The sequence below is a fragment of the Phasianus colchicus genome, chromosome 4 (genome assembly GCF_987193195.1).
Source record: "Phasianus colchicus chromosome 4, bPhaCol1.hap1.1, whole genome shotgun sequence".
NCBI classification, from domain to species: domain Eukaryota; kingdom Metazoa; phylum Chordata; class Aves; order Galliformes; family Phasianidae; genus Phasianus; species Phasianus colchicus.
The window spans coordinates 57,851,400-57,878,262 of NC_143439.1; the positions used below are offsets into that span (position 1 = coordinate 57,851,400).

The 26,863-nt window shown below is 38.2% G+C and overlaps 1 protein-coding gene across 3 annotated transcripts in view; it reads left to right on the top strand.

Moving 5' to 3' along the window:
• TAPT1 (transmembrane anterior posterior transformation 1) overlaps positions 1–26,863 on the top strand; it is a 69,293-nt gene that overhangs the window by 27,093 nt on the left and 15,337 nt on the right. For 2 of the 3 annotated variants that reach the window (XM_090139642.1, XM_090139641.1), the window contains exons 3-5: positions 9,659–9,789; positions 12,416–12,534; positions 23,252–23,414. In XM_090139642.1, coding sequence (XP_089995768.1) covers positions 9,659–9,789; positions 12,416–12,534; positions 23,252–23,414 — 413 coding nt within the window. Of the gene's footprint in view, positions 1–4,766; positions 5,071–9,658; positions 9,790–12,415; positions 12,535–23,251; positions 23,415–26,863 lie in introns of those variants that run through there. The other variant, XM_031588404.2, reaches the window with a different exon arrangement.

Here is a 26,863-nt window from a genome sequence, read left to right on the forward strand (position 1 = left end):
AACAAATAAAGAGGAAATAGATGTTTCTTCCATCACTTCAGGATGAAGACTGGGACAAAATAACTTGAAATCTAAGAGATTCAGGAATCTCTCTATTATTTGCTTCCAAGTGTGTGAACCTTGAGGGGAAATGCCCCATATATCATACAGGTCAGTTATGTTTGGGTTGAAAAGACCATTTGCTGCCTCTTCTCTAAGGTCTTTTTATAAGGGTAGTGAAGCAACAGAACAGGTTGCCCAGAAAGGTAGTGGATGCCCCATCCCTAGAGACATTCCAGGCCAGTCTGGACCAAGCTCTGAGCAACCTGATAGAGCTGTAGATGTTTCTGCTCATTGCAGGGGAGTTGGACTAGATGCCCTTCCCTTCCAACTCAAACAATTCCATGATTCTACAAGGCAGCTGTGGGGTTTTGCTCAAGATGCAAACCCAAAAGAAATCTCTACACCAAGAAATCAGATCACAGGCAAGAAAAGACTGACCCTGAGAGTCACAGAAAAGTATTGCCTTGAAAAAAATACTTGAGATATCATACAGGGAAAGAGCTATAGAAATATTAAACTAGGGAGCTTGTGTAAGTCTGAACAAAAGCGATGACAGAAAGTATATTATGATAAAATAATGTATGCTTTTTTAAAAAAAACTGTGATCGTGAACTAATTTTCTATACTCCTGCACTCCACTCCTCGAACTTCTGAACTGGGGTCTCAAGACAAGATGTTACAGAGAAATATCTCAAAAGAATGATTTTTTCTAAATATTAGAAAGATGGAATGGAAAATTATGCTGTTACTGGAAAGTACCATTGATTTTGAACAATTTTTGTTTGATGGAACACCTCCTTTGCTATACAATAGCGTATCTGCAGCAAACAAATAATGGAAATGTACCAGAGAGAAGTCAAACCTGACTTTCAGGTAGCGTTGTATTGCATAACGCAATTTGTACTTGCATTATTCAAGGACACGCTGAAACTGAGTAATGTCCTTAGCTTACCTAAGAGTAAACCTAATCTTTGCTGAGAATACAACTCAGAAAAAAAATACGGTCAACTGTAAATTTTATAGTGAGGTAAGAAAATAAAATATGTAAGTGAAAAATGTTCAGTGCTAGATCATATTTATAGGCTTTTATTTCTTACACAGATTGTTTTTCACATATGAAGATTATCCCACAGAGATACTGCTTAGATGTTGAACATAAAATGGAGACGAGAATCTCTGCAAGATTTTTCTCTTGTGGGCGTAAACAGATATTTTTAACTTCAGATATGAAACAGAACCAACTGAGATAGAATTAGATCACATTTCCAACCAATACTTTTGTACCTTGAAAATGTATGACAGCTGTGATTTGGAAAGATTTAGAACAAAGTTTGTTAATATTGGTTGTTGCTAAGAGATGCATTGCCTTTAGTAGAATTAATATGCACTCACACTAAGAGGATCAATTAACTGCAAGTCACAAACCTAATACATTTTGCTTATTTCCTTGTGGAAAAAATACCATTATTGGACTTTGGGTTCATGAGTTTTCTTGACTTTCCTCCTCACAGAAGGTGCACCTGGTGATGCCATTTTTTAAAATGAAAAATATTTGAAAATCACACTGAAGGCTGTAAGAATGAAAGACAGTTACCAGATGTTTTTGTATAGTTACGTTTTGTTGCATTACTATTATCACCATTTTCACACTTGATAATACTTTATTGCTAACTTAGGTATTCACCAGTTTCACTTACCTCTGTTTGGTACAGTACACTTAGTTTCCATCCTTTTCTCAAGACTTCTTTCACATTTCTTAACCTATGTCAATAATTTACTTCTCTTATTACTTACCACTTTGTTGACAGTTTTTCGTTGACGTTTGTATTGCTCCCTAAAATAAACTCTTATTTAATCTCTTTAATCTCTTTCTAGCACATTTCACTGATTAACTATCCATGTTAATAGGAGATATCTGACTTTGTAGGGGTCTGGAAAAGACAACTAAATTCTGCCAGCAAAAAGGACTGCAAAGAAAGGTTATCCGCCATCTGAGCCTTCTTCACAACACTTTGTTGAGTCTTTTGGACAAAAAAGAATCCAGTGCAACTAAAGGAAGATTTTAATACGTATAAAAATGCTAATTAACTATCTTCATCAGGAGACAGAATAGTTGCAATCAGCAACTAACAGCAATCAGTACTCAGGAACTAATACTGAACTGGACACATTATAAAAGTTTTAAAACTTCTAAGTGTCAGAAGAAACCTGATATTATATCAGCAATATTCCTTCCGTTATGCCTATGTATCAGATACATTATAGGTAGATAATTGTTATTCCAGAATACATTTGGGCAACCTAAAGTTAAAAAAAAAAAAAAGAGCTGAGCTTCACAAGCTCCAAAAATCAGCAGTACTCTTTTTTCTAATAAAATGCAAATAGTTCTTTATTCCCAGTTTGTATGCACTCTATGAGTATCCAAATGGTTTCAACTGTTACACGAATGAAGCCGCATTTTCTTCTTGGGGCGAGTCATTACTTTGAAACCACCACCCCTGCAAACTGTCTCTCTTGGAAAAAAGCAGAACTCCATTTGTGGGAATATATACAGGACAGTGTCTTGTTCCAAGAAAAATTGATTTGGGAAAAAGATTTGTGAATGGTTATGAAACTGCAAAGTGGATTCTGACCCTCTGCACAGTCACTCAGTAGTATGTCTCTTAGCAGATAAGCTATAGAAAGCAACAAAACACAACTTGAAGTGCCCAAACAACAGATGGCCCCAGATAACTCCTCACAGCAAAGCCACTACTTCCTGTACCAACACCACTATAATTTTTCACTAAACAACTTCTCCCCTCTGAATTTGTTAGTTCAAAGACCTTGAGACTGGATCTTGCTGCTGTTGAGTGGCCTTCTTGAAGTGGCCAACTTGCAAAAATGCCATGTGTAATAGCTGACACACACATCTTTGCACATGCAAATGAGCACATCAAAATTCTGGGCAGCAATGGGTTACAAACTGCATGTAAAACTCAGGAAAAAGAAATGCAGGGACTCTGTGCGTATTGCCTTGAGACCATCTGCTCAATATACTTTTGAGGTGACAAAAACAAAAGTGAATTCTTAGCTGAAAAGTACTGCAGTCATACTATTACTATGCCTTCAGCCAAACTATTTCAAATGGAAAACTGGAAGATATTGTAAACTAAGCAAGGTTATCTCGAGTCAGCCCAAGATATACGAAATGTACGTGCTGTCACAACTAATGCAGATAATTCATTTCATAGCTTTTCAATGAGCCTAAAGGAAGAAGACAGAGCTGGTTGTTAGATGATGCTTGATGCTGCAGATGCCTTCATTTGGATACGACTGATAATAAGGTTGTTACAATTTGTTGTCCTTAAAGACTGTGAGAGGCATATAGCCATTATGTACAATTGGAAGGAGAGAAGCAGTCCCTCAGGGTGTCACACCACTTTGTGTGCACTGCAGCATTTTTCCTGCTGAGAGGAAGTTATCAGGTATTTTTTAGTGGTTTCTGTTCTGCATCCTACTTTTCAACTGCTTTTTAAACCCACACAGAAAAGAAGGCAGAAGAAAGCCAAAACTGTGGATGTATTGTAGCTATCACTGTTAGCTCTCTGTTATTATTACATATTTTAAGACTCTGTAAAAAGCACTCCTTTGCCTGAAAAACTTGAAGACCTGGATTAATCCTACCTGATGAGGGGCATTCAACGGCAGTGGAAATGGGTACTTCTAGACTATCCAAGGCCTGAAATGTTCTGAGACAACCCTCTCTTCAATTAACTCAGAGTTATAGGGGAAAACTACATACACTGTGGTCTTCCAAAGCAAGAATAAAGCATTCTTTGTTTTGGCAGGATAAGTAGCTAAATATTAAGCTGAACAAATCTGGCTTCTGAAAGCATGATAAGAACAGAAGTGAATGTGAAGGAGATCGTGTACTTGAAATTCAGGCCAGGTGTTTTGTCCTTGTGCACTCATGTGAACTCTGCCTTCACACAAGCACTCTGACATTTCCTTGAGCAGCTCTTCACGTGTTTTCTTCTAAAAACAGCAAACATTTTTGAGACTGGAACAATTACTTTTCACGAACATGGCCAGCAGTGGCACACTGCAACTAACTAAACACATTTCCAGCCTCAGCAAGACCGAGCCGCAAGACTTCGGGGGTGGCTGTGGGGCAGGCCGGGTGCGCCGGCCTTAGCGGCCACCTGGAGCTCTGGCGGCCTGCGGGTGTGCAGGCGGGTCCCACGGCTCGGCTCCTGGGCAGCAGCGACGATCAGCTGCACAAACAGAGGCAGCGGAGTGCTGACCTCAGATGTGTACCGCATGTCACTGAAATCCCGTTGGCATTACAGTTAATAATTCACCTCTCGCACTCCTTTTCTGACCGCGGCCTTATTTGCGCGGTGCGGTGCAGATTAATAGCGCTATTTGCGCTCGCTTTGAACTCCTGCTCCAGACCCCGTGCGACCTTTACGCGCACGCTCCTCAGGCCAACAGCAGCGCACCCGCCAGCTGTTCCCTCAGACAAACACCGTTATTTGCACGTCGCCATAGCTACAAAACCGCAGGAAGCGCGAGGGCCCCGCGGGACGCAGGAAGGCTCCGCCGTGCGGCAGGCTGAGCGCGGGGCGGCCGGCGCACAAGCGGTTAACGCCGCGCAAGATGGCGCCGCGCCGCCTTCCGCCCCGCCCCGCGCTCAGTGCAGGAGCGGCGGCCGGGCCGAGCCGCGCCGCTGTCGCGCGGTGATGAGTCACAGCCAGGGGCGCGGCGCGGCGCGCGGCTCGGGGGCGGCGGGCGCGGAGCGGGCGGCGAACATGGCCGGCGTTAGCGACGCCGCCGCGCCGGGCGGCGGCGGGGAAGGGCGGCGCGGCGGCGGCCCGGAGCAGCTGCAGCAGGACGGCTGTCGCGGGGAACCGAAAACTCTGTGGGGGAGCGGCGAGCTGCGGCCGCCTCCCGCCGGCCCGGGGCAGCCGTCGCCGCAGCAGCGAACGGAGACGCTGGGGTTCTACGAGAGCGACCGGGGCAGGAAGAAGAAGCGGGGCCTCTCGGGTGAGGAGCGCGGCGGGGCGGGCGGAGGGACCCCGGGCTGGACAGAACCCTGCGGGGCGCGCTCCGGAGCGGGGGCCGGGCCGGGCCGTGCTGCGGGGCGAGCGGAGCGGCCTGGGCTGCCGGGTCGAGGCGGCGGCCGAGAAACTTGGGCGAGGGGGAGACTTCAGAAAGTGCGGCGGGAACCGCGGCGGGACGGCTCTGCTCCCGGCCCTGCGTGCGGAGCTCCGCGCTGAGCGTCCGCTTTCGGCGTGTTGGGAGCGGGCGAGAGCGGTGGAGTCTGGCACAGCGCGCTGATAGCGGTGGGGCTTTTGTGAGCGGTGAGGCTGGCTGCGGTGGTGCTGCGCTCTGAGGTTAAAAGGCGGGCGGTTAAAGCCGCTGGCTGCTAAGGAAGGGCTGCGGGAGGTGGGTGTTTGCACCTGTGCTCTGAGCTGCGCCGGCCGCTGTAAGTTTCTGCCTCCTGTACCGGATCGCTCCGTGGCTGAGCGTTTGTTGGAGTCCCTTAACTGTGAGTGTGACGCCTCCCGTCTCCACCGCTGGAAGGAGCGGTGCTCCCGAAGCCGTGTGTAGAGTTTGTAGAGTTTAGAACTCTCTCACTACGTGTAGCTTACCAGCTAGGAGTTTTATAAAGAAGAATAGCAAAAGAAAGCGTGATGGGCTTTGCTATCATCTGTAGCTTTGTGTTTGGTTATTTGAAAAGAAACACCTTGAGGGTTACAGTGGTTGTAGTCTACTAGAAACAGGACAGCATTTCAGGAGCCTACTGAGTCAGCTTGGAAATCCAGCCCACAAACATTAAAAACTGCTACATAACGCGGTATGGTTAATTTAGTCTGGGCAAGTTCGTCAAGAGCTTTATTAGCACTGTAGTTTTAGTTGTGCTTTGCTGAAAATGTGAAAGGTGCTCAAGTTTTCAGGCTGACTGCCGCAGTGTTGGCTTCAATGTGATGCTATGGGTTATTCCTGACAGAAATGGGAAAAAAACAATTAAAGCATTTACTAACAACAGAATGCTTTCCCTCTAAGCTTGACGGGTGTTATGTCATTGATTTCCTAAGACTTGCAGCATCACTGATGGCATCACTTTTGTGGTGTTACTGAAATTGCTGCAGTTTCCATAGTTGTAAGGAATTGGTAGCAATGCTATGAATTGCTTTATGATGGGACAAGAACAGTTGAATACACATCTGTGCCCGAAAGATAGCTGAACAGGGAACTTCTTAAAGCAAAGAAATCGGTGTGTGGGGGGAATTGTCTTCCACCAATTGATCGAAAATGGGAAAGAAAAAAAAAGTCAGAGTCATTGGTGTTCTTTCTTTCTTCGAGAAAACATTATAGAAAAATGGGTTTCTTGGTAGAGCAGCTAAAAATCGTAACTTGTCTTTGCTGGTAGCAATACGTCTTATAGTGTGTAGAAGTAGGGTGGTGAAACAGCACAAGTACTGTACAGAGAGTTTGTCTGGAATAGAAGGAAATAATTAAATGTATATCATGCTGCTTTAATTTTGAGTGGCATGCATGTTTATGGAAGACTTGTGTGCTTCAGAGTCAAGTGAGTACCTGAAACTGTTATGCTTAGGATGAATGTTCTGATTGTTTCTCAACAGAAAGTTTTTGAGCTATAGAGGATTTTGCATCTTCATAAGTTTTCCCATTTGTTTCTGGTTAATGGTTATCCTTTGTGTTGCTATGCACTGAAGTATAACCTGGGTAAATCATTATCTTTGCACCTTGAGGAAGTAACCATGGGCTTTAATGTTTTGAAGATCCTTGTGCGTTCTGTCCTGAGGCGGGGTGGTGAATGAGAATACTTCAAGCATTAAGACTGTGCTATCTATTAAACTTAAGCTGTGATCTGTAACTTTTTTTTCTTTAACAGAGAGGAAAAAATTAAGGAATTTGAAGGAGGGGTTGGAACACTTCCTTCATTTTAAAAGAAATGGTGCTGTGGTAGCAGAATTAAGCCATTTTTTCAGGTGCTTAGTTGCTCTGGGCTGCTTTGATGTCTCATCCTGTTCACTTGCTTGCTGTGTGTTTCCTACGGGGTTAGCTGCTGATCTGTTTCACAGCTGTGTTGGCACAGAAGCAGGGCTGAAGCTGGGTGCTCAGGAAGGAGGTTGCTGTGACTGTGTAGCTCAGTGTGCCCCATTGCTGGAGGGTTTGTCTGGCAGGCATAGTCTGGAGCTCTTATATTGTAACTGCAGGCACGAGAAGTTCCTGGGGTGTGGCCAGGTGGAGGAAGGCTAAAATCATTTGGTTTTCAACAGTGAGGCCGTGAACCAGTTCATGTGAGGTGATGGGAAGTGGGAACTAACAGTTCCAGGTACTCTGTGATGGTTGCCTATTTGCAAATACTTTGTAGGAAGCTTCAATTGTTTGAGATGCATTATCTTTAAGTTACAGAAGGTTGGTTACCTGTGGTGTGAGGAAATGTACCTTGGCGCTTAGCAGAGTAGTCGAGCTTAGATAAGAGTATACAAATTAAATTTCATGAACATTCTGGGTTTGTTTCCCAATTTTTGTTTAGAAGTTTCAAATGGTAATATTACAGAGGAGAGCTTGAGAGAACGAGTTTGCAAGAGATCTGAACCTTCATTTAGTGCTTTGAACTTCTGCCGTTATTTTACTGGAATGAACTTTGATTGAAACTTTAAATGTCAATATTAGTTTTCACTACTCATTAAACTACATGGTGTTATTTTAAAACAAACACCTTGAGGGTTACAGCGGCTATAGTCTACTAGAAGTGGGTCAGTTATGTGCAAATTGTAAGGACCTGTCAAAACCACTATCTAAACAGGGGAAGGCGGTTAGGTTCACGTAGATAAAAACAAATCCTGGTTGAAACGATCTCTTAAGAATATTCATTTATGTTAAAATACCACTACGAACTTCAAAATGTTTGTAATCCTCAGCAGCTCTAATACCATGCAGACACGTGCTCACCACCCAAGGCAGCATAAGATACAAACTAACCTGCCTTTGCAGCTGCTCTTATTCCTCTCTGCCTCAAAACTCTTTGTAATTTTTTTGATACTGTTTCATCCAGCTGATGGTTGTCATATTCAGTGAAATCCATTTTGGGAAGCTGCTGTCTGACAGTTTGGGGTGAACTGTTCACATGCACTATCTCTACTTGTATTCCTACCTCAGCAACTGCTGTTCTCAAGGCTGTTTTACTAAGGATGAAGGCAGCCTGATCCCTTCACCATCCCCCTGCAAATGTGGGGCACTGTACTGTGCAAGGCTTCCCCAGTTGTTACTGAAACTCACTGAAATCTGGATCTTCTACTGGAAAGCGTGTTCTTGTCCCATGGTGAATGCACTGTAGCTTCTTGCCTGTCTGTCTAAATAGGTGATTTGTATCTTTTGCATGTTGTGTGATTGCTGGGAGCATCTATTTTTAAGTGTCAGTAATAACCAGGCATGCTGAACTGTACTGAGTGTGCTGTCACTTCTGAAGTGTTTCAAAAGGGAGGTGATGATCACAGACCTTGTTGGTGAGCACAGACTCATAAGATAACTTCCTTTTGCTGATAGCTGTAGTTCTCATGTTTATGCTGTATTTGAAAAACTATTCTGCACAAAGGCTCCTCTAAGGCCATGTGGCTTGACTGAAAACCTATGTCAGGATATCTATCCGGATCTGTTAAAGTATAGAAGACCTGTACATCATAGAATAGTTTGGGTTGGAAGAGATCTTAAAGCCTGTCCTGTTCCATACCCCTGCCATGGGCAGGGCTGTCACCCACCAGCTCAGGCTGCCCAGGACCCTGTCCAACCATTCTACAGGAATGGGGCTCTCACAGCTTCTCTGGGTGTCTTGCTTCAGTGGTCTCACTACCCTCTGAGTAAGGAATTTTTTCCTAACATCTGACCTGAATTTCCCCTTTTTTTTTTTTTTTTTTGAGTTTTAAACCTTTCCTGCTTGTCCTATTGCTATCTGCCTTTGTAAAAAGTTAATCTCTCTCCTGTTTATAAGCTGCCTTCAGGTACAAGGCTGCAGTGAGGTCTCTCCTTTTGGAGCCTTTTCTCTAGACTGAACAAGCTCAACTCAACTTTTCTTCATAGGAGAGATGCTCCAGCCCTCTGATCATCTTAGTGGCCCTTGTCCAGCAGCTCTGCATCTTTCTTGTGTTGGCCCCAGTCTTGGATGCAGTACTCCAGCTGGGGCCTCACAAGGGCAGTGTAGAGGGAGATTTAATAAGTCTAGGAGGTCTCTTAGTATGGTAAGAATTAGATCCATTAGCATTCAGCATAATTTTTTCTTTAGTAATCTTTTGGAGGAGTAGGATGTCTGATGAAAATGATTGGTTGGGAAAAGTACCTTACTTTTCTTGTTGAGAGGTGACAGGGAAATGGGAAAGAGAACTCAAATCCTATATAGCTCCTTCCTTACAAAATTGTAGTAATTTTACAAAATTTTTGTGTAAAAATCCTTACAAAACTTGACCCTTCTGGTTGCTACTAGCAGAAAAGTACTGTGTTAGATGCGATGGAACTGAAATGCATAGCAAGTAACAGAAGCATAGCAGTTTTATCATTCTTAGTGCCTGAAGTGTTTTCTCCTCGTGTATGTCTCTGAATGTAGATCTTTCATTGCTGAGATTCATCAGTGCTGAGCTAACAAGAGGTTACTTCCTTGAACACAATGAAGCAAAGTACACAGAGCGGAGAGAGAGAGTATACACATGCATGCGGATACCAAAAGAACTGGAAAAGGTGAAGTACTTTTAAATATTTCTTTAAATTTAAAGATTAAATCTACTGCATTAAGTTATTAAAAGGAATGTTTATTTTTGAACATTTTTCACTCAAAAAACAGGATAAAAGTCTGCAGTGATTAACTTTCTGTCTTTTCAATTGAGAGCAACTCAGTGTTGTTAACAGAAACAGACATAACTAGCTTTCAAGTCCAGATGATGGTATTTGAATTCAAATACAAAGATGTCACTTCAAGGAATGGTCAATCAAAGTAAAAAAAAAAACAAAACAAAACAAAAAAAAACTGTAAAATATAATTTTTCATTAAAATACAACACAATTGTTTTAGCTAATTTTTCAGTCTAAAGATATGGTGATGGTTGAGTTTGTCTAAGGTTTTTGACTTCCACAGCCATCTGTTTTGTTTCTGGCCACTCTTTACCTCACCTTCCTTTCCTTCCCCTGCTTTCCAAGTGCTGTGGTCATTCCCATAGATGCCTTCCTGCCACTTCTTTTCTGTATGCCTAAATATAATTCTGACCCTGCAGAAGTTCAATACTCTGATGTAGAAGAGAGTTTTGTTCTCACCCATTTTGAAACCCGCTAGGGGAGGATGTCAGATTTGAGAGACAGCCAGAATATGCTCAGGGTAAGCAGCATTGGTAATAAAGTCATCTAGGCTGCATTATAACTGTATTGTACTGCATTATTAACTGTATTACTTAAGAGTAATGCTGTTAAATTTCTCAAAATCTCTAGGTACAAAGTTGTATGGTAAACCTAATCTAATTAACAGTAAGCTATATTGAAGTAGGAGACCAGCTCCATGACTCTTTCCCACCTCCCTCCCTCATCTTAAACACACAATTTAGTTTTCATGAACTTTGGTGGTTATTGAACCATTCTGAGATTTAAATTGGCTCATAATTTGGCAGTGAATGCTTCATGTTTCATGCTAAGATAGCATGTGGTGAACTGCTTAGCCTATGTTCTCAAAAAATTCAGAACCCATGTGGAGATGGGAGGGTAGCTGAGTGGAGTAGCTTGAAATAGGAGTAGAAAGTTCACAGAGCAGCGGAGGAAGAGTCTGGCTCCTGTTGTCCATGCCTTGCATAGCCCTCGAGTATCATTAAATTTATCCTTGGTCTGTGATGAGATCTGGTTTTACAGAACTAAATCCATCTCCACTGTAATTACGGAGGCTATTATGTGCAGTCCTTAAGCCACAGAAATTATTCTGAAGGATCATCACCGTATGTTTCCAAAAAATTTTTTTAACATGTAAGAACAAGCAAAGACCAACAGTCTTGTATAAATAAGGTTGATGTTCTAAGTAGTGAAATTGATGAGATTTTTGCATGGTAAATTAGACTTTATTGCCTGTTTTGAATGTTAGTGGAAGAATATGAAACTGAGCAATAAGCAGATAAATTTAAAGAGTGATGGATGTCTCTTTACAGCAAGAGATTATGAAATAAATTTGTTCTTTGCTTGGGCTTAGTCCAAGTTAGCTCACATTCTAGCTATAACAAATTGAATGATACTGAAAAAAAAAAAAGTATGCTGGCAAGCACCTGGAAAGCAAACTAAATGGTGTGTAGACCAGCTATTGTTCGAATCACTCAACTGATGTAAAAGTCTGCTTAATTCAAAGGAAGCATGTGAGACAGTAGAAAAGGAATGGAAGAATTATCTTAATGACTTGTATTGTTTACTACCTGACAATGTAATTGCAGAGTAGTAATGTAAATAATAATCAGCTAGAGTGAGAATAAACTGGAATAAAATGTGTCCTCTGATATTAGGTGAACACTTAATATCCTTTAAGGTGATTTTATTACATAGGTGGTGGTGGTGGTTGTTGTTTTTACATCTAATGCCAACACACTAGGACTTAATATTTAGGTAGAATTAGGGTGCTCAGAGTCCCATTCAGGAAAAACTTAGATTCACAAAGTGGGGATTAAAGAAAAAAAAAAGAGGAAGGAACATCTAGGGAGAATTTGTTATATAACGGCTTTTTAATTACAGAGTTTAGGTATAGTTTAATTATCATACAGTAGGTTGGCCTATGCTCATAATTAAATGGCTTTAACTGCTTTTATAAATTGTGGAAGCATTTTAACTGAGGGCAAGTATGTAAATTTACCTGTTCATATTTCATATTCCTCTTCATATGAAAGAAGGATGCATATCCCCAAAGGGAAGTACCACAGCTGTAATTAGGTGTGTAATAGAAAGCTGACAAGGTAAAATCTGTTTTTTTTAAGGGGGGGAAAAGGTCATATTAAAAGACATACATATGGCAAATAGTTTTACATGTGTATACAGCTCCAGAGGTGTGTTTTGTTTTTTTTTTTTGTCCTGAGGTTAAAACATTAACTTCTGTAAACTTTAAAGGAAGTCACTGTTGGAAAACAAGCTGCAGTAGCATCTAAATGCAATTAGTGAACTGTGGTTACCTGTATAGGACTTTGGGCCTCGTGGAGCACAATTTTTGATGAAAGTCTTCCAAGCATGTATGGTGTTGTGCTTGTTAGGTTAATTGAAGTAACATGTAAGTGTATTTTTCATACACAATTCTGTATAAATTTTTTGTAATGCCGTATAAACTACTAACATCTGTTTTATTTTTATAATTTAGTTGATGTTTTTTGGAATCTTTTTGTGCCTGGATGCTTTTCTGTATATATTCACCCTGCTTCCTTTGAGAGTTTTTCTGGCAATGTTCCGATTCATCACTTTGCCTTGCTATGGATTACGGTAAGTTCTTTCAAGAGAAAGATGTTGATGCACATAAATAATGTTTCTGTTTATCTAAGTGGTTAATTTTATGGCCTTCCAGTGCTGTTTAAACTACTAATGATTTCTTCCACTCTGAAGTAAATTAACGGTGCACGAGAAGTACTTCTAAGCTTTGCCAACAGTCACCAATTCTCGTTGCTTCCTTCAGATGGCTTAATAACAATGTCTCTTAAGCACATTTGGGTTAATAAAGAACATATCCCCTGAAGTATTGTTCTTCTAATATCTGTTTGAATAGTATTTTAGCTATTGTTTGACTTGGAGTTAATGACTTGACCATTGTCTTTGACAGACTGATATTGAAACAAAAGTTTTGATTTTTACAAGGGTTTTCCTTCTTTCCACGGTAACCTTTTCCCAAGGGGTCCATGTATAAAATGGCTTTTTTCCTTAAGAATCTTGGAGAGCAAGTGGGATGGGACTAGCTAGATAGAATATGTTAAACTTTAGGAGTTTTGACCTCTTGGTTTTTTTGCTTAGATCAATGCTAAGAAAGTTGCTAATTCAAGAATTTCTGTTTTACTTTCTTGGAACAGGAATAATAATTAAAAAAAAAAAAAAGGACAGAATTAATTTCCGTGGTGAAAGTTGGTACTTTAAAGTATACCTTAAGACTAAAAAGTCTTACAAGTGTAACCTAAAAGTAAAGGAGTCTTTATATTGATGTTATAATTTTTCCTTGAATAAATCAGGGCTTCATAGTTTTCACTATGTGGATTTCCCCATGCTGTAAGTTGATTTATGTCTGCCAATTCTTTATTTTGATCAAATTGATTGCATTTCCGTTATTAATAGTCCATTATGTGTGAAGTGCTTTTAGATGCACAGTTTAGAATGTGTTTTCTGATTAGAAAGAAATTGCCTCTTATTGCATTAAAAAATGCTAGTTTTTTGTTTTGAATTGAAATGTCCTTGGGTACTGCTTAAAACAGACACTAGGTGGCAGTCTCTGATATTGTGTTTTGCTGTTAATTTTGAGCTGGATCTCATTAAAATTGTCAAGATTTTCCTAGCAATGTAAAGATCAATATGGCTGCTGTTCAGTTTCAAATGAAATTATGTGCCTATTTGTGTATTTCTGTATGCTACTGCCAAAATACTAAAATTCTGGTAAATGTAATGGATTTTAACATACTATTTGTTTTTTTTACTACTTTTTAAAAACTTAATAGTTCTCATTTATAAACTTAGTTTTGCTTTTGACAAATGAATTTTCTGCTCTTCTGAAATGCTAATTAAAAATGTGAAAGACTACTTGCTGGCTTGGACAGTAAGTCAGTGTCCCGACAGAGCAACGATCAGAAGACCACACACAGCTACAATGTTAAAATTTAGTCTGCTTATTCTTAGTGCGAATGGCAGGGTAGGATACAGTTTGATCAATTCAACTTGAATGTGTTAAACTTTAAAACGGGTATCAGGTAAGATTCGGTGAGACTGAGACCTTGAATGAAGAAGGTTTGATTATGGTAGGGATTCCTGAGAAATTTTCTTCTGTGTCAGTTTCTTCAAATGGTTATGGAATTTCTTTCTTTAGAATCTCTTTTGTTGAAGTCATTAATAAATTAAAAATGTTTTTTATTGAATAGTTCACGCTTGATTTATAGTATGTAATGGAACCTTCAGATAGTAGAACCATTAATTTCCAAATACTCAGAGTATGCACTTTGTTTTTTTTTTCCTTCTTTCTAGTCATTCTGATTTGGTTTTGTTAATGTTAAAATAAAGATTATATCTTTTGCTTTTCTAGCTCAGGAATTTTGCGTGTGTAAATTGAGTTCAGTAGGAAAAATGCGCCTATAATTACAAAAGGTACTTGAAGCAGGTGGCTGGTTATCTTCTAACATGTTCATCCTCACAAATGTATGTGATTAGTTGTTTTTAAACCTGCCACATCATATTCCATTCTGTGTAGTAAATAAAAGTGCTCCTCCCTTCATCTTGGCTATTTTCTCAACATCTTAGTGAAGTGACTGAGCAGTGAGTGTTGTCAGCCTTCCTCTTTACTCTCCAACTTTTCTGTTTCTTCATAACAGTGTAGATAAAGATTATATTACCCTTCACTTCTTCAAAACAATGAAAATATATTCTAGTTAAGATGTGTTAATTCCTGTCTATAGAGATATCTGCAGAACTTAAGTGTAGGGGGAGTGCTCTATAGCTTCCTATGCATTTTAATCTTCCATCTAAGAAAGCTAAGAGAACAGAGTAAATGAATCTTGAAGTTCCTCATTTTTCTGCCTGGACCCTGCAAGTTGGTTCTGTTTGACTGCTAAATCATCCCTTGGTCTTTCGAGTAGATTTAGTTTTGTGTATTTTCAGAGCTATACTGTTGTGTTAGCATAGCTATTTTAAAGACTCAAGAAGTCTGAAAACTTCAATGAAAAGAATCCAAGATTCTGTCATTAATTTAACTATAAGCTACTGGTTAAATCATTGTAGTCCAACTGGCAGTGGCTAAGTCATCAGATTGTGGTGGTTTTGGCAGGTGAAACTTCATTACTCCTAAGCTCCCTAAATAATGGGGTGATCTTTAAAAAAAAAAAAAAATTAACATCTAACAAAAAATAAATTTCAAAAGCAGTATTTTTAAACAAAATAAAAGCTCTTGATGCTTTCTTCCAAGTAGTGGAAAATTTCTCAAACTATGCTTCTTGAATTTTAAAAGCTAATCTCATTTGATTGAAATACTTTCTGACAACTTAGAAGTAATGTGCTTTGTTGGAACAACAGATCTAAGACAGAGTGGACCTGGTGGTGTTCTTTTCAGATACAGTCCTCAGTAGGCTTCTAAAATAACTTTACCCGTGGTTGGAAGGTGTGGTTTCTTTTTACAATTCAGACTTTTTAATACCTCACACCTAGATATTCTGAGCAGATTGATGTCTTTGCTCATTTTGAAACACCTCAATAGAACTTTTTTTGTTGTTTTCAAATGCGTTGCATGTCAGAAAAACCTTCTGTGGGAAGATGGCAACGCTTCTGTGCTATATGAAAAATACTCTGATAGGAAGACCAAGTTTTGTAAAACTGATAAAAACTCTTGATAAGTTACACAAAGATGTTTTTACATCTTACCCATAAAATAAGTAAGGACTTTTGCTAAGAAAGGTGAGATTTACTGAAATTTCTGGCTTTCCCAAGGAAATACAGAAGCTGCGTATAATTCTTCTGACACGAAGAATGATTTGGAAATCTTTACTTGTCTTCCATATTGAAGTGGAACTGTAGATCATAAGTACACGTTCTGTTTTCTTTTACTGTTCTCCCTTCTCCCAGAAAGAATTGAATTTGGCAATCATGTCGTTAGTTATACTGCATGTACCTCTTCATTTCCCACTGCTCTCCTATGAAACCACAGATGAATGCTTTTCAGTAGGAAATAAATGAAAGCAGCATTACTTCCAGAAAGAAATTGCAGGAAGGAAACATCTCAGGAAAACAAAAACTACACTGGCATTCTCAATATAGACATAGTTCATAAAGAAATGTAACCTGTGTTACACAGTCCTGATGTTTTTTTTTAAGGGCTAGATTTAGCTGTTAAATACCTAAAATTCCTGCTGTCTGCTTAAGCTCATGTTGAAGTAACGCACCTTTCCACCAATACCTGTGACTTTTTACCAACCAAAACGGGCAGGTACAGCCAGTATTTTCTGTAGTAATCTTTCAGATCAAATATTCCTTTCTCCTTTCCATAACAGTGCATAGTGTAGCAACATTACAACCTTCTCTTTCTTTCTTTCTTGTAAATCAGACGGAAGGGAAGAGCACTTTCACTTCCTTTATAGGATGGAATGTGATGTCACAGGGATTCCTCCTTGGTGAGTAAATCCTGATTTTCTTTTTCCTTTTATGCTGTCGGCCAAATTCGCACATCAGCATGTAATCAGTAAAAATACTGGTTACAAATGAATAGGGTAGCTAAGTTAACTAACATACTTCAAAGGAGACACCAACAGTTGTTATTCAGTACTCAGTAAATGAAATTGATTCGATGCTGTTTGTGGTAGTATATTTTTGTGTACAACTTCACTACTGTGTGGAAATTGGCTGTAATCTTAATAGGTCTAACACTCTGTTTATACAGAGTGCCTGTGTTCCAGTTCAGTCCAATTTCAAATAGGCTGTTTTGGACAAAACATAGCCCCTGCTATACTTCATTTATAGTGCCTTAAGCTTTTTATGTTTATTCTAAGTAATGGTTCAATCATGCTTTTAGCTATATTTTATTTGAGTTTCAAGCAGTTGGGTTGATTTGGGTTTTGTTTTTTTTTTTTTAATAGCACTTCAGAAATTTTGGAGAGGGTTCTGAAAGTTTCTTGCCAGCTATCTTAGTAGTATTAGACTTCAAATTAATTGCCTGTTGACTAAAATATAGTGCATTTTTTTTATGTTCATATACTGACTTCACTTACAATTTCATTTTTAATAACAGAATCAAAGCTTAATGAAAGCTAATTTTAGTTGTCACTTATGAAACCTCTGTTTTGTTTTTTTTTAATTTGTTTTGAGGCAGCTCTCATCGGGGCCTAACAGAAAGGTTGGTTTTGTTTCATTCTTAGCATGGTTTTGTGCTGTGTTGTGTGCATGTAGAGGCTTTCTGTTGTTTGAGAGATGAAATATCATCTAGTCTTGGCCAACTTAGCTCTCTGTATTCAAATCTTCAATTGGAACATATTTTTTTTGTTGGCCCTGAATCTGTATATCTCAACAGTCTTATGACAGTGAAGTCCCGCATACTGCAAACTGCATCTTTTTTTTAATCTTCAAACTAAGCATTAGAGTTGATCAGCTTAGTTGTTGCTTTCTTTCTGAAGCCACGCTTAATTCTAAACTTAAGCACAGTTGTAGGAAAATACTTGCAATATTTCACTTTGCTCATTTTCAAAATTTTCTGGGGTGTGCAAGTATATCCTTCACACAGGCTTGCTTGGGTTTTCTTTCCCCTGGTGTTTTCACTACTTCATGTCAATCAGTTCAATTCTTGTCAACTTCGGGTATCACCGTTCATCTTTAAACAATACACTGAAGAATTAAGACTTTGATGTCTAAATATATATGTAAAACAAAATGTTGCATTTTCCTACAAATATCTGAGATGTAAAAAAAAAAAAAAAGGAGAAATGAGGATATATAAATGTAACTGCTTACTTAGATCACTGCTTTCATAACTGAAGTATGTTATTAACTAATACGTACCTCAGTGGTTGTTTAAGTTTGAAAAATGATGAAGCTATCGTTGAATAAAAGATAAAGTAAGAAAAGATTTACCCTAAAATACTCATTTAAGCTTGTAACCTGAAACAGTGTTTTGTTAGCCAAACAAGCCAGTTCAAGTGACAGGCTTTTTTTTTAAGTTGTGTGAAGTAGAATAATGTCTCTAGGAATAAATGTTATTTAATGTTACAAAAAATATATGCAGGTGATTACATTCATGATTTTATTGAGAACCTGTAAGATGTAATAATCCATCTAAAGCATTATTGCAGCTGTAGTGTAGTCACATGTTTACATTCCTGTATCTGTGACATCAGTATTGACAATTTTATCCAATTAAGGTGTAGTTATTTAGGGCATCCCAAATTATGTAGGTGATGTTTTAGTAAAGGAACCAATTAAAAATGTAGTCATTCTATTGGGCATCTTCACACTCTAAAAATTGAATAAATATATTGGGATAAGCTTACTGATGGTTTTAGAAAACCCATGTCTCTAAAAGCTGACTAGTAAAACATGTGCACTTGTGCTGGTGACGGATTGGGGGGCACCAGTGGGCAGAAGAAAATGAATCATAGGATATAATAGTATACAACTCTGCAGGGTTACATTTGAAATGATGTCTGCAGAGTGCTTATACATCGCATGCTGAAGTAATCACAAAGACAAGTGTACTTGTCCACAGATTACTCTGTAGACGTACGGATGACACCATAGTGAGAAAGTTCATTTTGTGTTGTCAGTTGTTGAAAAGCAGTTGTTGAAAATGCTACGGACAACTGTAACAAGATTCTCAGTCAATGTTTTCTTTATAGTAAGAAAAACTTCCTGATTTTCCTGGGGTATACTTCTGTGTTCCAAGTGGTTTAACCATTTCAAATAGTGTAGGTACCAATGCACTGAAAGCCTGAAGGTATTCCACTTATTAAATAACCTGAAAGAAAAGTACTGTGAAATCCCAATTAGAGGTTGTGGATGCCCCGTACCTGGAGGTGTTCAAGGCCAGACCCTGGGCAGGCTGATCTAGTATTAAATGTGGAGCTTGGCAGCCCTGCCTGCAGCAGGGGGGTTGAATCTTAATGATCCTTGAGGTCCATTCCAACCCAAGCCGTTCTATGATTCTATGGTCAGTTGAAACAGGCACAGCCACTACATTACCACTGCATATGGGTAACTTGTCTCCATAACAAATAATCATTTTGATGCTATGATTGAACCTAATTTTTTCCAACCAGTAGATGGAGACAACTGGTGTATAGTATCAGATAGGCAGACCTTGAAAAAGACAGTCAGGTTTGCAAGTTCTTTGATTTTCACTGGTCTGAGCAAATTGCTTGTGTCAAAGCAGACTTCCACACCACACTTTTCTTCACTGGGTTTTATGTGTATCATGACCCTTTGGATTTTCTAACAAGTGAAACAAATGTGAATTTGTGTTTCTAAACTGTACAGGAAAAAAAAAAATACTGTGTAGCAACAAAATTTAGTTGTATTCTAATTTGATTTTTAGTTTTTCCTATAGAATAACAAAGTAACCTATCCTAAGTATTTATAAGGGAGCTGTTTGTTCAGGTCACATCATTTTCAAAACAGAGCAATGATGAAGATTCACTCTTAAATATATTTTGACACATAGTTGACAAAAAGTTGCTTTAACAGACTGGTTCTGAGTTCCTCATCAGTGGTGGATGCCAGTCATTGCACTGCGTAGGCTTTATTGTGGTTTCACTTCTAATTGTCTGAGACACAGTGTGATCACTGGTCTGGAACAGAAGCCTGCTGTGGTGGAAGAGAGGCATAACAGGAATGCTTGCATGCCACTTCCTTATATTAAAGTTAGTAACAGGAGTGTATATCCCTGAAAATGTGCATTTGTGCAGTTTTATTATTTGGAAACCTAAGTGTTGTTTCAGCTGGGATTTTTTTGGTCATTTACTGGGCATAATAGTAACAGTAGCTGATAGGATGAGGAATTTGAACATGTTAAGTACTTGCTGTGGAATGGTAAATGCCTGCATGTGTCTTTCTGTGTAGCCTTAGTTTGTGGGAGAAAGTTTATCTGCAGGTTTCTTTGTGAAGGAATGCTTGATTTTCAGCTGGAATTCATGCAGATTGATGGATCACCTCATGTTCAAACAATTCCATGTATTCAGTTTTGCTAGTGAAACAATGTAAGATTTTATGTAACAGCTAATGGAAAGAATGGATAAGCTTTACTATTTTCTATAAAGGGACTTTGATGTCTGAAGATGCTTAAATTAAAAATGTGATGATTCCTCAGTCTGGTCTGTGCTGCTAAACATGAGATCTTGAGGCTTAGCCTAATGAAGCTGTGAAATTGTGAAAAGAGTATCTTGACGAGCATGAGTTACAGCAAAAAATATTAGAAGTAATGATGGGATAATAGTAGGAAATAAGTGAGTGAGAGGACAGATGTATCTTATTACGGCACTTTTGAAGGACAGTCCTAATGCTGAATCTGTGTATTTACTGGCTTATAAGGTGCGAAATATTCACCTCTATAATTGGCTGAATTATAAAACAGCTCTCGTGTGTCATTGTTTCTGGAATCAAATACATTTCAGACAAACAGACTCTCGTGGTATTATCTTTGAAGAGCTAAGTTGATTGAAGCAGGGACTATGTTTATTTAATTCACTTCTGGGATACTGATTTCTGTAAAAAGATTCTGTTGTTTGCTGTTCAGTAACCAGAATGATTGAATATAAAATGGAATTGTTGTCATGCTCTTCCTTATTCATTGTTCTTCTCTTCTCATTCATGAGAAAAAACACCCATAACAAATTTTCATGTGAAATCTTTCCATCTGTATTCTGTTACCATCACACAGAACTGTAAAAATGCAAATGCTCAAAATGAGTTAAGCAGTTAAGCTGTTCAGTGTTTTCTAGAGTTACATACTCCCGCAGTGTTGCCTAGTTCTTACCTCTTTGTTATCTACTTTGACTTAAGAATTTGAAAGCATCAGAACTATACTGTGTGTACCTTGTTCATTTTTGTACATTTGTGCCTTACAGTTTGTATTGCTTAGCGTTCGAGATGGCTCCAAAAGTATTTTCTAGTATTGGTACTGAGTGTGAACAGTGTTAATGAGTTATTGGAGACACTACGTGTAAATGTATATTGAGAAAAAGAAATGCAGAAAATACTGTATATAATGGTTGACCTAAGACTTTTCACAATAGATGTGAAATCACATCAACCTACAGGTGTTTGCATGTATTAAACCATTTAATGTAAAAGATAGGAATGATTTGCAGTGAGTACAGGTGGGACCAATCTGAACTTGATCATATACTAAAACTGTAAGGTTCGTTTCTCACTGAATACTGACTACATCATTTCACAATTGCAGGCTTTGCATTATTTCTGTATACGTGCCAAAAAGGTGTCAAATCTATTATACTTAATCCATTTACTTGATTTCCCTGTCTTTGTAGGAAATAATTATTCCCATTCTGTTTTATGTTCAGAGCACACATGAAAATCCTTTTGTAAATGTCATTAGCCAGACCGGAAATTCTGCTGCTGTAGAAGTGCCTTTGTACATTTGTACAATAGTCATGGTTAATCTCTCTCAATTAGAAACATGTTAGCTGTAGGCTCTAGGTTGCTTGCCCAGACAATATAAAGGGGTCTTTTCAGTGCATAATGAAAGAACGTTGGAACAGATTTTAAATGCTAGGACTTTCTTATGCTATTTGCTTTCTGGACAGTAGTTTTCTGTAGTCAGCCTGTGCACTGGTCTCTTGTACTGCCTGGGTTAGAAATGCTGAGAGACTCTTCTGTCATCAAGCTGATTAAGTTGAAATTCTGCAAATGTTTTCGTGTGTTTCTCTAAATATCTGCTTTGAAAAAGTTATCACAGCATTAGTGCTGCTTCTCTTGAATGAGAAATGCAAGTTATTATACAACTTCAAACAGAAGATGGAGTATGTTTTTAGTTAAAACTTCAGAACTGTTGATGGATTGTTACCGGAATGGTTTATAGGTGCTTGCCTATTTACAGCAAGCAAGAAACTAAGTCTAAGTTACAGTGAAGTCTGAAAAGTGAAATTCTATGACAACATTATTTGAATGCACTCTGTTCTAGAAAAGCTTAATTCCCGCATATCACAGCAGTCAAGCTGTGAAATGTAGTTCATTTGATCCTTTTCAGCAACTTTTTTCTAGAATAGTGGTGATATATATTCAAGTGTACCATACACAGCATATTTTCAAAAATGTCTTCATCTTTAGAGTTCATGTTGTGTGCAATTTTGGCTGCACTTTCATAAGGTATTATTCTCTTGACTTTAATTTTCAGAACGATATCACTTCCAGAAGTGTAATTGTACTCTTATGTTTGTAGTTTGTCTTCCCCATGATGGTAGCTGTATGTATTTGCATCAGTTTTCATGAGATTGCTTTAGTGGTTGGAAGTCATACATAATTGTTTGGATCTTTTTTGAAAACAGCGTTATATTTGTTAATGTATTCGAACTGATCACGTGTTTAGAAAAAAGTGATGGAGCATTATCTAATCTGAGATAAGCTGATGACTGAACTATGCAGAAAAGGAAAAATCATAGCTCAAGACTAACTGGTTCCAACTTCTATGAAATGTGAACATAAGTGAGTTTGTGTGTATCTAAAAATACATACATTTAACAAATTAAATCTCTTTTTTGATACATGCTTGTCACTCTTCTGATTTAATTTGAAGATTTTTATAAAACGCTTTACATCCCGCTGGAACTAACCAAACTAAGTAGACAAGTAAATACCACCTTGCAGTGTCATTATGCAAATTGCTGGTATTGTGGCACTTGAGGTAGAAATCTTTTCTTACTGAAGTTCTAACTTACAGCATGAAATTGTGTAGTGATTCACTTAGGCTTCTGGATTGCCTGTGGGACCTTAGGTGGTAAACTTCTGAATTGGGTAAGAATCCACCTCGAGCTATGATGGAAAATTGTTTGGAGTCTGCTGCAGACCTTAAGGCTAAAAGGAATGGAATTGTGGACAAAAACTGTTCTTCAGCATCTGTTTACCATGTTGAAGATAACTACTTGATTTATTTTTCTTTGGGTTACAGCAAATATAATTTCTGTAACTGATGAAGTCAAAATAAGTACAGTTGGCTGGAAGCGGACAAGTGAATTAAAGCCAAAGGTCATTCATGCAGAAAGTAATTAACATGTGGGGACTCTTGCCCGAGGACGATAATATTCTGACTAAATGGACGTGACAGATTAGGTGATCCTGTTCAGGAGTATGATGCATAAGTGTTAATCATGATGATGGTGTTCTGTATGTGTTGGGAGTGGAATAGACTACATTGAGATGCATCCTTGCTAAATAGCTTTGGTACATTCATACTGACTTACTATCATTTGTGTGTCGTGGGTATATATATGACCCTAAGTGAAACTTCTTGCCCTTTGTATTTCAGTGATAGACGTTTGCTGCAACCTGCTCAGGTGTGCGACATTCTCAAAGGAGTGATATTGGTCATCTGCTACTTCATGATGCACTATGTTGACTACTCTATGATGTATCATCTTATAAGGGGGCAGTCTGTCATAAAGCTCTACATCATCTATAACATGCTTGAGGTAAGAATTTGAGCATTAGAATATCAAGCATGTTTTCAGAGTGCTTAAAAGATACTGATGTGTTATGATATTTGTATGTAGAGTATGGCACGCTTCATCCTCCCGATTGCACAAATGCTTCTTATATAAAACCTAAATGTTGTGGAACAGAATAGTTCATGAAAAATAAATTTTCTAGATGTTTCATATTACCTAGATCATGGAGCTTATGGAGCTGTTTCAATAAATGAAAATTGAGAGCTCTGGTAGAAGGACAGAAAATCAAAGAGCAAAATGTACAACTTCTTGAGCTTGTTGATAGAATTAAAAACTTGATTTGAATTAGTGATAAGATCGTGAGAGAGAACAGAGAAGAAAGATGTAGGAAAACAGCAAATCTGTGTTTTGTTTCTTGATAGTATAGTAGTAGTTTCTTGATAGCTATAGTAGTATAGCTTTCATTATATGCAGTAACACATGCTGCTGCTTAACCTATCTCAGTCCTGACTGACAGACAAAAACCTGAGGATGCATGGGTAAGTTGAATGGATCTAGAGAAACAAAAAAAGAAAATTCTGATTTGGGACAATAAAACGAGTCATAAAGAGAAATCCTGAGGGGGAAGAAGGAATCTGTTCTGATGTTAATGTAAAGCATGAGGTTTTAATTGCGCTTCAGTGATCAGTGATTCACTGAGTAAATGGAGCCCTTATAGCTAAAATCTTGTCTCCAGTCTGCACATATAGGGCATGATAGTTCCCTATATAGTGATACAACCTCTTGAAAGGATTGTTGCAGCTTTACAAAGGTTCTGGGATCTCTGAATAGCGTATTAATCTTTTTTTGAATATCTGTTGTACCTTGGCTTAGTTGGAACTATGTGCAAAATCTATATATTTTATCTAAAAACATTTGTTCTCATCTAATAAAATGTGGAAAATACTGCATGAAGAACAAACTTCTAAGTCAACTAACCGTCATACAAGCCACTTAGGGTGCTTATTTATAGGGTTGTTTTTCCTTTTGATTTTTAGATTTGATGACAATCATGTAAAAATCAGCAATTTTATGATAGTTTAGCATCTGGATTGTAGTTATGTTGGGAATATTCATCCATAAATAGTTCTGTAACCTGTGAGAGATTATCACTTAATAGTCTTTGAGAAGCCTTTGAGTCACTTCGCTTAATGCCAGGAAGTTCAACACCAAGTGCTTACCAAGTAGTCTGAATGGAGACAGCAGTGTTTCCTGTGAGCTGGAAACTGTGTATTGTGCCCTTTTGAATTAAGAGTTGAGTTTTTGTTACATTTGGCAGAATCCAAAGATTCTGTTTCAAGAAGCAGCCTGGTGGTGCCCAAATTTCCTTTTCCTGTCATGGGGGCAGAGAGGAGGAAATGTTGCAGTGCATAGTTACAGTAATTATTAGAAAACTTAAACCAGACTTTGAAGTTGGAAATGGTATTTAATTTCCTTGGTGTCTCATCATGCCCCCGTGTCAGTACAGAGGATATGTTTTTTGAGGAACTTTTTTACAGCAGTAGGTTGCAGCCAAAAAAAAAAAGTATGAAATCCTAATGAGAGATTGTCAACTTTCAACAGGTTATTTATTTAGCCTACTTGAGTGAATTTCATTACGAATCTGTTACATGAGAAACGAGCTGTTTTTAGGAGCTGTAAAATATGTGCTTAAGATAAGCCTTCTGTATTCAAATAAAATACACATATAACAAACTTTACATCTTCACGAACTTACAAATTTAGAACATCTTTTTAATTTAGTTAAATCACTGAGCAGTGGAGATGTTTACAATGTCTTAATGTTTTCGGCTGTTAGCGTGTCCGGAGAATATCCTCCTGGACACGAGGAGTGCCACATCTTCAAAGTATGTGCTGAATGCTCCAGGTAGCCAGCCTAAGGGGAGCATTCAGCACAATTAAATGACACTTTTCTTTTTTAGATTCAGACGCACCGGCTCCTGCTCCTTGTGAAGCCCCATTGTGCGTTTTGCTGGTGACAGCGCTCACCATGGAATTCTGCTGGAGCCTGGAGCCGGCATGTAGGGTTTAGGTAAGTCCCATTTGGAAAAGCAGACAACAATATTGTGTGATGGGTTTTAATATTTTCTACCTATTAAGATAAGAAACGAGACTTCTGTAAGTTAAAAAGGAAAGCAAAGTCACCATTTAGTCTGTTAAAACCCTCACAATATTGTGACAAAATCTTATGAAATTCTAAGCATTCTGCAGTAGATGTAGTCACTCAGTGGGTCATCACAATGAGCAGGAACCAAATAAGGCAGACCATCTAGACTTACAAATTTAAAAGCCGAAAACAGTGCCGCTGTAAATATCTCTCAAACTGATGTTTTTCTTTGAACTTCAGGTTTATGATAATTCATCAGCTCAAGGTTCTCTTTGTTTTTATAGGTGACAATTAAAGAGTAGCAGTCAAGTTAATTAAAAGATGGAAGATGAAAGTCCAGCTCATTTGATACGTATTGTCAGTTGTTCTTATTTAGCCATCACTAAATATCATATCAGGAAATTTGAAGGAATGTTGGCTCGAATAATTTAAAACATGTAATTTCTGTCCCTTCAGTATATTTGCTGTTACAACTCTGTTAATTAACCAAGCCTGGAAATCATATGAAATCAATGTTGTGCCTACAATTTATTTTTTCAGGTAATAGGTTATGGTGTAATAGGGTATGGTTCAATATTTGCAGGTTCAGTTCTGTATTGCTGCTTGCTGTTTTAATTTGTCCAAAATTATCATCTTCCAGAAAGACAGTAAGAATTATTGATTTTGTTTATTAAGTAGAGGTAATTAGCTTTTCCTACTTTTTGCTTGATTAGTGCTAAAAGATGAGCTCTAATTTAGCCATATATGACTTGTAATACCCAGTGTGATTTTTAAAGTGATTTTTCCATGTGCATCTTAATTTAAAAATTACTAAACTTCAGTGTACAGGCAGGAAAGAAAGCATTTCCTTGTAATGATCTTCACTTCCATATGCTTGCTGATCAGGAAATGTGGAAAATTGGTAGGATTCTGTGACCTTTTTTGCTGTGATACTGAATTACAAGCTCAGTTTGCTATCCATGTTTTTCTTATCTACTCTAATAATGCTGTCTGAAGTTTTTTGTAGTTGTTTTTACATACTCTTTGGACTAAACTTCAGATTTTTGTAGGTTTGCGGTTGTGAGGGTTTTTCGTTTCAGCCGTTTTTGGTTATTTTGGCAGACTGTCTAGTACCTCTTAATCTCTTGGTGTTATGTTCTAATATTTTTTTTTATTTCTGCTTTATGCAGAGATCTGTATTGACTATGTACCTTATTCCAAGATGGAAGAAATTATACAACCAAACCTAATTTAAGTCCTGTTTATACTTGAGAGCTGATATTCACTGTCATGCATTTGCTGTTCACTCTTCTTCTTTTAAGTCCATGGAGATAGAGTTAAAAATGGG